The 14,956-nt window shown below is 31.6% G+C and overlaps 2 protein-coding genes across 2 annotated transcripts; one reads left to right on the top strand and one right to left on the bottom strand.

The window, feature by feature from the left end:
- Positions 1-722: 722 nt before the first annotated feature.
- LOC115695824 (glutathione transferase GST 23) lies at positions 723-2,448 on the bottom strand. Its single transcript, XM_030622912.2, has 2 exons — positions 2,001-2,448; positions 723-1,341 (listed from the first exon to the last, which is right to left on the bottom strand). The coding sequence occupies exons 1-2, from the start codon at positions 2,322-2,324 to the stop codon at positions 976-978; spliced, it is 690 nt and encodes a 229-aa protein (XP_030478772.2). The 5' UTR covers positions 2,325-2,448; the 3' UTR covers positions 723-975.
- Positions 2,449-4,011: 1,563 nt separating this feature from the next.
- LOC115725699 (chaperone protein dnaJ 10) lies at positions 4,012-8,383 on the top strand. The gene is made up of 10 exons (XM_030655291.2): positions 4,012-4,169; positions 4,491-4,597; positions 5,160-5,219; positions 5,616-5,698; positions 6,330-6,495; positions 6,581-6,710; positions 7,320-7,478; positions 7,581-7,753; positions 7,911-7,991; positions 8,087-8,383. Exons 2-10 carry the CDS (start codon positions 4,511-4,513, stop codon positions 8,165-8,167), a joined length of 1,020 nt encoding a protein of 339 aa, XP_030511151.1. The 5' UTR covers positions 4,012-4,169; positions 4,491-4,510; the 3' UTR covers positions 8,168-8,383.
- Positions 8,384-14,956: the final 6,573 nt, after the last annotated feature.

Raw genomic sequence — 14,956 nt, 5'->3', positions numbered from 1 at the left:
AAAGATATGATTAGGGTATCTCTAGATTTAATAATGGTGTATACTAAGTACTTATCTAATTCTAAGGTTTTACCAAGATCGGACTTAGATGGGACGATATTTAAAATATCATTTGCTATCTCAAGGCATATCCTTAGAAGAAATTTGTCAGTTGCTAGTAACTATTCCAATGTAAAATAAAAACAAAAAATTATTTTTTTTTATCAATTTTTTTTTATATATTTTAAATTTCTTATTCTCATTCCTATTATTTTCATTCCTCCCAACCAAAGGTCATCTAAGAAAAAGCTCAAGTTGTTAAACTCTTTCTAATTTTTTTAAGTGGACCTAGGTAATTCTTTTGAACCGAATCATACATAAATTTTTCTGTAAAATTGAAGTTCATCTTAATTAATTCTTTTCTCAATTTGTTTGTAAAATTCTAGTGAACAAAATTAAGTGATATTTGTAAAATGGTAACTGCTCTCAGCTCATCTCAGATGTTATTGGTTTCAATTTGGATGACAAAAAAATGAAAATGACAGTGTAACCGAAACCCTTTTCGGTTCATCGAACATAAGAATAAGAATAGGAATAGTCCCTTTAGCCTTAGCCAATGTGGAGCATGATTTGCATACCATTATTCAAGCCACTCAGAAAGTTCTATTTTGATCTTTCCAACAATGTCTCCAAAGTAAATTTGTACTCTTTTCTTTTCTCTATTTGATGTGTTTATTAGTGTCTTTTAACACTCAAAAATGGATAAAATTTTATTGAAATTGGGAGAGCTAGATTATGGTGGCTGTCAATAATGACATCTTATCCAAAATTTGAACCATTTATCACTTAACACTCTATACCATATTCATCAATAGGTGTTAATCTCTGATTTCTTATATGTCATTATCACACATTACATTACAAGACCAATATTGCTATGAATCAATACTCTTACTTTAGCTTTGGCTTTGGCTTTATTATAAGATAAAAATGCCATCACTTTTGAGGCTCTTTTGAAAGGTAGGTCTCCCGCAACACAGTGAACTTGGTAAGGAGCTTGGCATAATCTGGCCAATTTTCTTTAACCACAGGGATCTCATTCAAGGCCGCCTTCCAAGCCGACAAGCGCGGCATGGTGTGCTCATCAATGAATTTCAAACCTGTAATCTCTTCAAAAACACTTACCAAGTTGGAAAGCCATCCTAATGCAATATCCACCATTCCGATTTCTTCTCCACCAAACAATTTCTTTCCTTTGAGCTCTTCATCCAACAATTTGAGCTTCTCTATCGACCTCGAATAGGCTTCCTCTTGCTCCTTCCCTGCTGCCTTTGTAAATGCATCCCATACTGCTGGCAAAACCTATGCACAAAGTATAATTAAATTCAATGGAATGAATGATGAGCTCACTACTTGTGTACTGCACTGCATGTATTGTTTATTTTTGAGTAATTTGTGTCGTAAATATTTAAAGTTTAACTCTGATTTGCAGATAAATCAAGCCGTCTCAAACTAATTACAGGCTTCGCCAAAAAATATAATTGAACTTTTTTTATTTGAAAATTTTTATATTTTATATCTATATAATAAAAATTTAAAATATAGTATTTTAAAAATATAATTAGACTTTTTTTTAATAAAGTTTTAAATGTAGTATCTTAAAAAGAAAATTAAGTATTTTTTTTAAAAAATAATTATATCTCTTAATAAATAATATTAATATATAAAATATGATATTTTAAAAAAATAAATTTAGAGTCATTTTGTTAAAGAATATTTTGGTCGTGGGGCCTTGGGTGTGGGGGCTTATTGTTCTATTTCTTAGATAAATATTTAAATTTAGTTTTTGATGGTAATAAAATTTTAATTATATTTTTGGAATTTCGGTAAGCACCTAACCGTTAAAGTTATCATCCACATGTCATTTTTTTATTGGTAAGTTAATCTAAATATTATTACTGTTAAAAAAATTAAAATTAAGTATGTACGCCGAAAATTAGTGTTTATTGTAAGTTAATTACCTCAGTTTCACCAAACTTGATCCAAAATCGAGCTATGGCTCTGTGATAAGGGTGTTGGGGCAGTAGATGAGGCTGTTGGGTCCAAGTTTCATCGATGTATTCAAGAATGACAAGAGATTCAGAGATGGGTTTGGAGTTGTGTAAAAGGACAGGGACTTTCTTATGAATAGGGTTGTAGAGAAGAAGGGCATCACTTTTGTTGGACAGATCTTCATAGATTGTTTGGTATTGGACACCCTTTAGTTGCAGAGCCCAAACAATCCTCAAAGCAAATGGAGTTGACCATGTTCTGAACAGCTTCACTTCATCAATAATATCACCCATCTCTCTTCCACTTATTATGCACAAATCTTTTCAATATTTATTCTATACAATATCATGGTTTCTTTCAAATATGTCTTTTCTTTTCTATTATGCTATTGGTCAATACTGCCGTCTAGCAATTGTGAAGATAGATTTTTCTTACTTACCATCATCCATGACGTATAATGTTATAGCATTGTTATTGGGTATGTACTTCTAGACATGTCGTCTTACGATTGGCTAGCAATACTCTCTAAAAGTTATTATATTAAACTATATGGAACTTAATACTTAGACCAATAGCGATATTGACACATAAAAGAATATTAGGCACCACTAGTACCCTTTAACATTTCTTGTTATGTAATTATTATTTGATTAAATTCCGTTGTATTTATACTAATCAAAATTAATGTGATGATTAAAATAAAAAGCAAACTAAACTAAAAATTTAAGGAAGCAACGATTAGGAAATTAAAAGAGCATTGTTATTAGATACCAGTAGTATACAATATTTTTTACCGTATGACACCAAGGAGAGTACTAAGTACTAGTAGTACCTTTTAGCAATTCTCAAATCAAAAGTAGGTTGCCAATTTTGATCTACTAGTAGTACCTTTTAGCAATTCTCAAATCAAAAATAGGTTGCCAATTTTGATCTAGTCATCTAAAATTGGTCAGCAAAAACTAGCCACCATTTTGAGGGGATGTTAGAGCATCTCCAATAGTAAAACTTTAGAGAATGCTTAATGAGGTGGACATATTATGTGCCAAAATATTGAGATGCTACATTATTGGAGAGAAATTAAGCCAAAAAGTTACGCCAAAAAGTTATTGTAGTTAAAAATTAGGATATATATTAAATAATAATGTGTGAAATTATAATTATAATATTTTTAAAAAGTGTTATACATTGGAGTATTTTTAAAAATAAGAGTGCCAAAAATAATGTTGAAGAGAGAAAATAAAATAAATAAAAAAAAAACACAAAGAAAAATACACTAACAGTTAAACAAGTAACATCTCACTCAAGGGAGAATCAGAATCGATCCTATAGTTATATTATATATATGTTCGATTTATTTCACAGGGAAATTTTATAATGTACTCCTTTGAAAGGGATATACTGATACATCTCTATCTGTTCTAGTATCCGAAATAATTTTTTAGTCAAATTTTTTTTCATGGTCATGTAAATTATACTTATTTAAGTCATCCTGTAAAATTTTAAGAAATTCGAAAAAGTTTAACACGTCAAAAATTGTGTTCAAGTAGTGTGTTGCATGCGTGACTATTTTATTTTATACGCGTGTAAAATAAACTGTTTGAATATTGTTTTTTATATTGTAAATTATTTCGAATTTCTTAAAATTTTGTAGGATATCTTAAATAGTTATAACGTACATGAATATAAAAAAAATTAGACTAAATTTTTTTTCTAGATGCCGAAACAAATAGAGGGTGCATCAATACATCCATTTTAAGGGGTGCATTGTAAAATCACTTTATTTCATATTTCTTATAATAGTTCATATTATTTATATAAATTTCTAAGCGTAATTAAATATAAAAATAATATTTTTTAGTGGTTAATATTTAAAATGAAAAATTTATAATAATTACAGTGTAATTATAATTAGAGAGAAAACTCCCCTTTTGTAGTTACATGCAAAAAGAAAAAGTTATGACAGATCAGATTGGTATTAAAACGTTGTCGTTTGTTAAATAAATAAAATAAAACTGTTTTCTTCTTCATCTTCTTCGATTACTCTTTTCCTGATTCGTTTTTGGTTCAAACTCTGAACTTTCGTACTGAAACCCCATTTTTATACACACAAGCTTCAAGTCTCGCCTTCTTCCTCTCTCGTAAGCTTAACTTTTTTTAAAAAACCTATCTTCAAAAATGATTATTCTCTTCCAAAAATGGAAAATCACTTATCTTTTTTAATTATTTATTACTTGCTATTGTTAAACTATGAATTAGCGGTTGATATTTAACATAAGATCCGGATTTTAATCATTGAGTTTGAATTTCATTGTTTTATTTTTATTGGGTTTTTCTGTTTTGTTGGGTTCCTTCCCTTGAGGTATTTTTTTTTCTTCCCTAACAATGGCTTATTTGTTAGTTTATGTAAGTGGGTTTGTGAATGTGATCTGATTAGTTTATGTTTATATAATTTATTTCAGAGTTTGTGATTTTTGAAAGTATGGTAAAGGAGACTGCTTACTATGAGATATTGGGTGTCAATGTTGATGCCTCCCCAGCTGAAATCAAGAAAGCTTATTATCTCAAGGTAAATGATTTTTTTTTCATTAATTTAGATTTATTTTTTCTGACCCACCAAGAAATTAATGGTCTTTTTTGTTCTTTAAGATTGTGAATTTATAATGGGTTTTTAATTTAATAGCTGAAGTTGTTGGGTGTTCCCATTTTAAAACATGGTACTTTGTAGATGTTAGTTTTCACTTTTTAGGAGTTTCCATTGTTGTTCATGAAAATAAAGTTTCTAACTTTGTTGGCTGATATGGATTTGGAGTAATTTGTTGTCCAAATTGATGGGCTGATTAAGAGAATGATTCATTGTTTGGAATATATACTTCTAATTATTCTGTTATTTTCTATTTGGACACAATCTTTGGCAACTTTTTGCTTTGACATTACATTCCTATGAATGTCACAACCCACATAATCTCAAAATTTGGTTCCAAGTTCATTAGGCCTTTTGCAAAGTGACTCTGTATTTAAAGCTCACTTAGGATAAAGTCTTCAAGTCATTCTCTAAGTTTTAGTGTACTGTTTTCCAATTTATACATTGAGCTTAGTGATTAATATCTCTATCTATGTCTTCTTTCCAGGCAAGGATAGTACACCCTGATAAAAATCATGGAGACCCTAAAGCAGCTGAAAAGTTTCAGGTATGTCGGTGTGAGTTATTAGATTTTAGTTCTTTATAAAAATGTTTTTAGTTCGTTTAGCTAAATATTTTGGTGAAGTTTTTATTGTTTTTTTGAAGCCATAAGACTGTATATCAGAAAGCTATAAATACAGTTGTGGAGAAAGATAATAGCTTATGAATGACTATTTATAATTGTATGTGTGGCTGGCCTACCATGTGTTAAATAAGTCTAATAAATTTCATAATTAGCCTCCAAAAACAAGAAGAGGGAGGCTGCCATAGTTATGTTGGCCCTCTTCATTTTTAAGAGTAATGTGGAATAGAAAACCATTAAGATCTCTTGGAATCTTTTGTTGTTGTACTTTTTTTAGCTACTTCTTGCACTTATTTTCTTGGTTTTGATACATGCATGAAGGCACTTGGTGAAGCTTATCAAGTTTTAAGTGATCCCGAGAAGCGTGAATCATATGACAAACATGGAAAGTCGGGAGTTGTAAAGTAAGTTTATGAGAACTTTGAATTGTATGTTGCATACTTTGAAAAAATAATGGGGTTGTAATGTGTTTTTCGAAAATGAACTTTCACTTATCTCTTTTGTTGTATCTCACAACTTTAATAGTTTGCTTTATCCAAGTTGACTTATTGCTTTATAAAATGATTTTCCAAGAAATAGTCATCAAGATGCTTTATAAGCATATGTGGATATGCTTTAGGGGTCATTAAAGAATTGTGCTATTTATTGTTGAGGCTCATTTTGATTTTGTTACCAACTCTAGGTAGTCAGTCCACTGACAGATTTATCATTACTTTGTTTCTTCATTAGAAACATAAGTTATCAATTATTTCCTTAAAAATGTAAGCTTTTCTATAAACCGCAATTTATAATCTTCATCTTTTGCTAAGTTGTTGTGGTATGGTTCTTCTTGAGGAAATTGAAAGAGTCAATTGAATTAAATCTGCTTTATTTAGAGTTGGGCTGATCTTGCAATTAACACCCGATATACAGTTAATGCCAGCTGAGCAAAACCAACTACCTCATAATTAACCACTTAGCTACTAAGTACACGAGCACAGCTCCTGATTGTGCATCTTACACACTTATTTAAGAGTTTTCTTTTTCAATTGCCAGTGAATCCATGTTGGACCCTTCAGCGGTGTTCGGAATGCTTTTTGGAAGTGAATTATTTGAAGACTATGTTGGTCAACTTGCTTTGGCGTCTTTGGCATCTATTGAAGCTGAAGAAGAATCTCAAGATCCTGAAGTTCGACAGCATAAAATTCAGGAGAAATTGAAAGTATGCTATTTCATGTGTAATGTGTACATTATGCTGGTTTATCTATAATCATAACTACTAAAATTGCATTCTCATCGTTTTGCAGGCATTTCAGAAGGAGAGAGAAGAAAAGCTTGTAACAGCTTTAAAAAATCACCTTCAACCATTTGTTGATAAGCGTACTGACGAGTTCGTGGAATGGGCAACTTCAGAAGCACGGCGTCTCTCAACAGCTGGTAAAACTTTTCTTTCCTCGTAAATTTTTTAAATAAATTTTATGTCTTGTGATTGTTATCTTTTGAAATCTATCTGAAGTAAATCTTTCTTGGTAGCTTTTGCAAAATATGGGAGAATAAATATTGATAAGGTAGCAATAAAGAAATAACTCCCTAATGTATGGTAATGTCATCAGGATTTGCTGAGAAGGAAACCATTATGGATTTTTCCCATCTCTCTCCTTTTTTTTTTTTCGCTTTTGCTCTTCAGATCATTTGTTCTGTAGAATTTTCGGTTATTGAACCACAACTGCCCTTAGGTTCTAAGTTGTGAGTGTCCTATCTTATAAATCACAGAGAAAAACATGCTACACCTATGTCAAAAAGATGTTAACTTTTATTCTTTTAATTACAGAACTTCCCGGCCCGAGCTTGCTGCTCGATTCCATTAGTATGCCTGTCATCTTGTTCCCATTTAAAGTACCTATGTTAGTAGGAAGAATAAGGATTAGAGATCATACTAAGGGTGTTTCTATGTGTTAATAGTTAACATTCTATTTTATAGATTTGTTACTGTCTTTAAATTTTGTTCTATGTTCAGCCACCAAATTATGTTGACATTTTCATTAGCTTTTGGTGAGGCAATGCTGCATACAATTGGCTATATTTACACAAGGAAAGCTGCAAAAGAACTCGGAAAAGATAAACGGTTCATGAAGGTTCCCTTTCTGGCGGAATGGGTGCGAGATAAAGGACACCAGATAAAGTCTCAAGTAATGGCAGCTTCAGGTACACTATTCATAATGACATTCTTTCTATTTGTGATTTATTGGTTCCCATCAAACTTTAGATACTTAGCTCAGTTCCCCGTGGTGGTTCTCGAATTTGCAGGTGCTGTATCTTTAATTCAAATTCAGGAAGACATGAAGAAGATAAACCAAGGAGACAACAAAGAGGAGAACTTAATGAAAGTAATGGAAGAAAAAAAGGATGTCATGCTTAATTCCCTATGGCAAATTAATGTTGTTGATATCGAGTCAACTTTGTCTCGTGTCTGCAATGCGGTGAGTTGCACAACTTCTTTCTTGGGTTGTCGAAATTGAAAATCAAAAGATGTTCAGAAGTAGTGCATAGAGGATTTACTAAAGCGAGTTAAGAATTGTAAATAACAAACTCGGTTGTAGATTTCGTGAAATAATTTGTCAACTGATTCTCTTTCAGGTCATTCGAGACCCTACCGTACCTAAGGAGGTTCTGAAGCTTCGGGCCCAAGCACTGAAAAAATTTGGGACAATTTTCCAAGTAAGTCTCTTCTTTCCTTTGCATCTCTTTATTTACTTGGTATTGTAATATTATCGAAAAATTGTCATCCAATGTAATTTTCTTCTACTTTCCAGGGTGCCAAAGCTCCTTACAGTAGAGACAACAGCCTTCGCCGAGAAACCGACATTACAGTCAATGTTGCTTCATCATCCTAGTCATATTCCGTAAATGCAGGAGGACGACACACGCTTCGCGTGCAAACAATTATGTAGCAACTTTGGAATATTGTGTTTGGTTCAGCCTTGGCCTCTTTAGGATTGTTGTTATTATCTATATTTTAATGTGTGATACTATGCAACTACAAGTTTTTGAGTTCATTGTAATTTGTTGTACATTGTACAATTAATTAATTTTGTGAACATATTTAAGGATGCCCTCAAACTTACAAAGTAGATCAGAAATTGGCAAAAGAAAGATTGAATAAATGAGGTTAGGATGTGTATGATGTTGTTTATGTATTATAAAATTTTGATAAGGAGGACTTGGATTCCCAACTGTTGAGGTAATAAATAAGGTCCCTTGTCAAATGGGTTTGGTGAGCTTTGTTGAACAATGATAGTGTTTGGAATGAAGTGTTGGGCAAAAATACATAAAAGGGATTGGAATTTCCTGAGGTGGATTCCAAACATATATATATATATATATAAATATATATTTGATAATTAAGAAACTTTATTGAAAGCAAACTAAGCCAAAATAGTGACCACAAACGGGGCCACTTCCCTTAAACTGCCACGGGACCTGATCTTAGCAACTTGAGCCTAGCGGATGAACAAATTAACCGCAACATTCACACAACGAGAGATGAAAATAACATCCACAAATTTAAATTCTCTTCATAGATTAATACACTCAACAAACACAGGGTATAAACCCTAACCAAAAGGCAAGGAACCAAGATGAAGGCCCTTAATCGCCACTTTAGAATCTAATTCGATGATGACATTAGAGAAGTCGAGAGCCTTAGCAAACTGCAGGGCTAACAGAATGACTCTTAATTCATCTGGTTTCTTTCTTGCAGTGACGGAACTCCATATATGTATGGAGTGGCCATGGCCCCCCTAATTTTTAGAAAGAAAAAAATATACATAATATATAAATTAAATTAGGATAATTAAATTTTACTTATTAGAAAAATTTGATAATTCTCTTATTATTAAGCTTAATAATAAATTGTGAAGTTGAAATTGAAAAAAAAAAAAAGCCCAAACCCAATAGCCCATTTAAATTAATTATCTATTTTATGGTAAAAAGTGACAAAAAAAAGAAATGATTAATATAATTTATTTTTGAAGAGTACTTTTGTATGATATATATTTATATGTATCTTTATGTATATGTATTTTTATGGTATCCAATACTATATTAATATGACACTTTACAAGTGATTAGCAGTTTCTTATATTATTTATTAAATCAAAATATTTAGAACTCAATATTATTTTACACCAATAACGATATGCCACTTTTTATAGTACTTGGTACTATAAGGTGTCCTTTATTATTTCTCATTATTTTATATATATTGTATAAAGCTAATTAGCTTCTTATATTAATTTATAAAATACTACATACTAAAAAAATTAGATGAAAATATATTTTATTTGGCCCCTCCTTATTTCGTCGTCTGGTTCCGCCACTGCTTTCTTGGACCCCAAATGCTATCATTAAGGGTTAATTAAAAAAAATACAAAAACAACAAAAACATTACAAAAATACGGTCTGTACGGAATTTTTAATATTTTTACAGTTTTTCAAATTTTTTTACATAAAATACGGTCTTTTTACGTTGTATTTTGTTGTTCATTTTTTATTATTTGTATATTATTTTTTATGTTGTTTTCGTGTTATTATGTTGTTGTTTTAATGTTATTTTTTTTTGTTACTTTCATGTAGTTTTCTTATTATTATTTTTGTATTTTTATAAAATAAAAAATTGATGTTTTATGTAATTATCTCTATCTTCAATTGATGTTGTTATTGGATGTGACACATGGTATTAGTTTGGTTAAAGATTTCATCAAGGAGCAAGAGTGGGATGAGGGAGAGATCCATCTTTGGTTTTCTGAGGATGCAAATAGAATTCTTAATAAAACAACTCTCCTATGATTAGTTTCTTGGTGGTTTTGCTACTATTTTTGTGTCCATTTGGAGAGAGAGAGAGAAACCTACTAACTCATGGAGGTTCCAAAACATATCTTGTTGGTAAGATAAATTTCACACAAGGAATTCTCTCTTCCACAAAATGGTACGTACTATTATATGTTTTACTAATTAAAACGACAAGGTCAAAAATGAGCTTTAACAATTAAAACCCTTATCTTTAACTTTCCAAAACGAAAGTGCATTTCGTACCCACAACAAATTATTTAAACCAAAATGATCAGTAGTACGAGAATTACATAAAACTCTCACCCCGAGCTAGTCCTAGCTCAAAAACTTAGAACCTTCGAGATTTAATTCACCAAATCTCTCTCACCTGAACCCTCGAACCTTTTCTTGATCAATCTTGATCAATTTTTTAAATCCAAACCCAAAAAATAGATCATACATGCACATAATCAAGAAATCACAAAGCAGAAATTAGAGATAAAAAACAAACACAAGGACTTATAGAAGTTCACCCTAAATATTATATCAAAAATATTAGAAAGTTGCCAAAAATAATCAAGCGCCTCAACTCTTTAGAGAATTTTTTACAGATGCAGTGATACTTCTTTATTTTCTTCAAGAGCCGCAACTTTCAAGGGAAGGTCACGACTTTCCATTTTTTCTCAAATTCGCTCTCTGTAACGATTACAGAGCTGCGATTATCTATCAAGAGCCTCATCAACCCTTGTTTTTGAAATTTAAAAAATTGACTTCTTAGCTTTATGAGTCGCACTAACTCCCACAAAATCCATCCGTTCTTTCACACAATTTCATTATTTTTTATCGAAAAGAACACTCGAAAAATACCATTTTTAACCAAATTGCAAAATTTCTTCAACATCTAAAATTCAACTAAAAACAAAAACAAGCGTAAACTTGGACAGTAAAACATAAAAACTACTAAAAATACAAGCTAAAAGCATAAAAATAACACTAACAATTACCTCCTTCAATAGGGCATCACTAACACAGCACCAAATAATCTGAGTACTTAAGTGGCCATACAATTCTTTTGAGCTAATCATATTAAAAAAAAAATTAGAATCATCACCAAACAGTGGCAACAGTGCTTTTTATATATCTCAAAATATTACTTCTTTATCTTTCACTTCAATTAGTCTTGACATGAGACCACTTCTGATAAACAACTTAGATAGCATACTTATTATTGTTGCTCTAAATTAATGTTTTTTTTTTTCCTTTTGTAATCACTTATTATCTTCTTACATCAATTGTTAAATAGGAAAAATGGATAACTATAAAATAAGATAATAGAGCCTTAAAATAAGTAAAAAAGAAAAGTCACCACCAATAAAGTAATACAAAAGTTTCTTAATTTAGTCAATGGGGGTTCAAATAAAGTCAAAACCATTTGAAACTATGTATGTGCACACATGGGAATCCAATGTAAAAACCCAATTGGGAAATTGTGAAGTTTATTCCATTGATATTTCATAATAAGAGATAATTAGGAGATTCATAAGTGAAATAATGTGTGAGTGTGCATAGGTTGAGAGTGATTCGAATCTTAAAACTTACAAATGCTCATATATTTTTATTTTTATATTTATTTAATAAAAGAAAGATTTTTTAAAAAAAAAACCAAAAATTATTAAAATCGAAATAGTGGATGTTGTGTCCCACTCTCCCAACAATAGAGGGTGATAAATAAAACTTGCATGATTTAAAGAAGCTAGTAATGTATATAATGTTAGTGTTGTGGCCATGAACACATTATAATATTATATTATTATTATGTAGAAAGCTTATGGTTTTAATTAATGATTTAATGAAAAAAAAATTAATTAAGCATTTAACAAATTCAGAAGAGGATGCTATTTGCATCGGATTGTCTAAAGTTACTTTATTATGGAAATGAAAACTCTTATTATTAGCCTTTACATATGTGTGTATATATATTATTAATTAGTGATATTGGATAACTATCAAATTATTAATAACTTTGTAATTTGTAATATATATTATTCTCAAAGTGCATGCCAACTAGGCATATGCTTTATTAGATGGGATAATTTTGAAAATAGCTCTAACATATCTTAGATATTACCTACATGGATATTGGATAATAAATGTGAAAATGGTACCACTATAAAAAATAAAAATGAAGATGTCTTACCACGATCACGCGTGACAATTTAATGTGGTAACATATAATTGCTACCAAACACAAACAAACATGTATTAAATGTAAAATTATAATATAATTACCCCACTTTGTGTACATACTAGAATAATTATATAGTGATCAGCCTCATGTAGCAGGCAATGGCCCTGTTTCATGGCCTTTCTCTTTTTCTTTGGTTCAATTAGGGTTTAGACATTTTAATTTTGCCTTCGGTTCGGTTGGGGTTCAAGAATGTTACAACTTTGTTTGATTGATTGTCTCCGTATACTATGGTTCTTACTGTCAATGGCAAAGATGTTCATTATAATAACTTTGATATTGTGCTTAATGATATTTTTAATATTTGGAAATCTTTTTAAGGTTGTGGTGAATCCTCACCCTCAAAACACGTTGTTACAGCATCAAAACACTTTGTTACAACAGTGACAATATCCAAGAAACACAATTCAAAACTAAAACCAATCACAAAAGTAAAACTTGAACTTAATTGGACAAAGAAAATTTAGCTTGATAATGAATGAATGATAGGATCTTTATTCAATAGGAATAATCAATAGTACACAATAGAATGAGCCTAAAATTACAACTTAACATAGTAAAGTATTACAAAGAAATGTCTCACATTTAGGGTAATTACTTCAAGAGTAATACTCCCTTTTTACATCCTTCCACAGACACTCACTACGATCTTGGACTCTCTCTCTCTCTCTCTCTCTCTCTCTCTCTCTCTCTCTCTCTCTCTCTCTCTCTCTCTCTCTCTCTCTCTCTCTCTCTCTAATCTGAATCTAAAGTATGAGCTTGGAGATTAGAGATCAAAACTTAGAACTTAGAACCTCTTTTGTGAATAGAGGAACCCCTATATATAGTTGTTGGTGGGTCCCCTATAAGTTGGAATTAAAGCCAACTCTTATAACTAACAACAACTTTCTCTTTCATTTGATGAGCATATAGATGGACTTACTGACTTGACATGTTAAGTGAGTTTAATGCCAACAATTCCACCTGATTAGACTCACTTAATCTCTAATCCAAAGAAATGATTGAGGACATTAGATGTCTTGAATGCTCAATAAGTTTAGACAATGCCTAAACTTGTCTAGAGTTACACTTTTAGTAAAAATATCTGCAGGGTTATCATGTGTGCTTATTTTCTTCACTTGTACCTTCTTGGATGATACAATATCCCTTATGAAGTGTAACTTGATATTAATGTGCTTTGACCTCTCATGAAACATTAGATTTTTCATGAGATGCAAAACACTTTGATTGTCATAATAAACTGTGATATCCACAGATTTTGAAACCTAATTCCTCTGTTAACCCTTTAAGCCATATAGCCTCTTTGATGGCTTCTGTAGCAGCCATGCATTCAGCTTCTATTGATGATAAGGCTACTACTTTCTGTAGGTTAGATTTCCATCTGATGCAGCCCTCAAGATCAGTGAACACAAACCCTGTTAGGCTCCTTCTAGTGTCTAATTTTGTTGCAAAATCTGAGTCCACAAAACCAGTGATTTCTTCCTTGTACTGGTTCTCCTTACTAAACACAATCCCAGTGTCCAGAGTACCATTCAGGTACCTCATTATCCATTTCGGTGCATCCCAATGTTCAGGGCCAGGTCTGAAATGTACATGCTGACCACACTCATTGCATGAGCTAAGTCAGGTCTTGACCACACCATGGAGTACATGAGACTCCCAACACAACTTGCATAGGGAACATTGCTCATCTTGGCTCTTTCTACATCTATTTTTGGTGACTGAGATGCACACAACTTGAAGTGTTGAGCAAGTGGTGTTGCAACTGGTTTGCACTTGGTCATGCCAAACTTCTTCAACACTTTCTGTAGGTAGGCAACTTGAGAAAGTACTATCATGCCAGGCTTAGTTCTCTTTATGTCTATCCCAAGAATTCTCTTTGATTTGTCCAGATCTTTCATCTCAAACTCATCACTAAGTTTCCTTTTCAGCTTCTCAATCTCTGACTTTACTTTGCTAAAGATCATTATATCATCAACATAGAGTAGAAAATAGGTTTGATTATTGAAATACACACATGAGTCATACTTGCTTTTAGTGTATCCAATATTCAGCATATAAGTGTCAAACCTTAAGTTCCATTGCCTAGGTGCCTGCTTGAGGCCATAAAGAGACTTCTTGAGTAGGCATACCTCATCTGGGTTCCCATTGTCAAAGCCCTCAGGCTATTGCATATAAATTTCCTCTTCCAACTCCCCATGTAAGAAAGTTGTTCTTACATCCATTTATTCAATCTCTAGGTCCATGCTTGCTGCCTTTTCCATCATGGCTCTAATTGAAGCTTGCTTAATTACTGGAGAGAAAATCTCATTGTAATCGATGCCTTCTTTATGAGTGAACCCCTTGGTAACTAACCATGCCTTAAATCTGGTAGGCTCATTCCCTGAACCTTCTTTATGCTTGAAAAGCCATTTACATCCTACTAGTTTGTAGAACTTTGGTTTCTTCACAACAATCCAAGTTTTATTCTTCCTAAGAGACTACATCTCTTCTTGAATGGCCTGCAACCATGTCGCAACATCTTTACTTCTCATAGCTTCTTGAAAGCTAGTGGGTTCTGAACTATCAACCTCTTTTGTAATCATAAGTGCATACGAAATGAATTCAG

This window comes from Cannabis sativa, chromosome 6 (genome assembly GCF_029168945.1).
Source record: "Cannabis sativa cultivar Pink pepper isolate KNU-18-1 chromosome 6, ASM2916894v1, whole genome shotgun sequence".
Classification (NCBI taxonomy): domain Eukaryota; kingdom Viridiplantae; phylum Streptophyta; class Magnoliopsida; order Rosales; family Cannabaceae; genus Cannabis; species Cannabis sativa.
Note: the sequence above shows the minus strand (reverse complement) of the source record. Positions and strands in the feature narration are given on the sequence as shown.

Excerpts from the sequence above, each read along its gene's own strand:
- LOC115725699 (XM_030655291.2), top strand. The coding sequence starts at position 4,511 with ATGGTAAAGGAGACTGCTTACTATGAGATATTGGGTGTCAATGTTGAT. Across the intron at positions 4,598-5,159 it reads AGAAAGCTTATTATCTCAAG|GCAAGGATAGTACACCCTGA; the intron begins GTAAATGATTTT and ends TCTTCTTTCCAG. Across the intron at positions 6,711-7,319 it reads ACGGCGTCTCTCAACAGCTG|CTTTTGGTGAGGCAATGCTG; the intron begins GTAAAACTTTTC and ends CATTTTCATTAG.
- LOC115695824 (XM_030622912.2), bottom strand. The coding sequence starts at position 2,324 with ATGGGTGATATTATTGATGAAGTGAAGCTGTTCAGAACATGGTCAACT. Across the intron at positions 1,342-2,000 it reads TCAAGTTTGGTGAAACTGAG|GTTTTGCCAGCAGTATGGGA; the intron begins GTAATTAACTTA and ends CTTTGTGCATAG.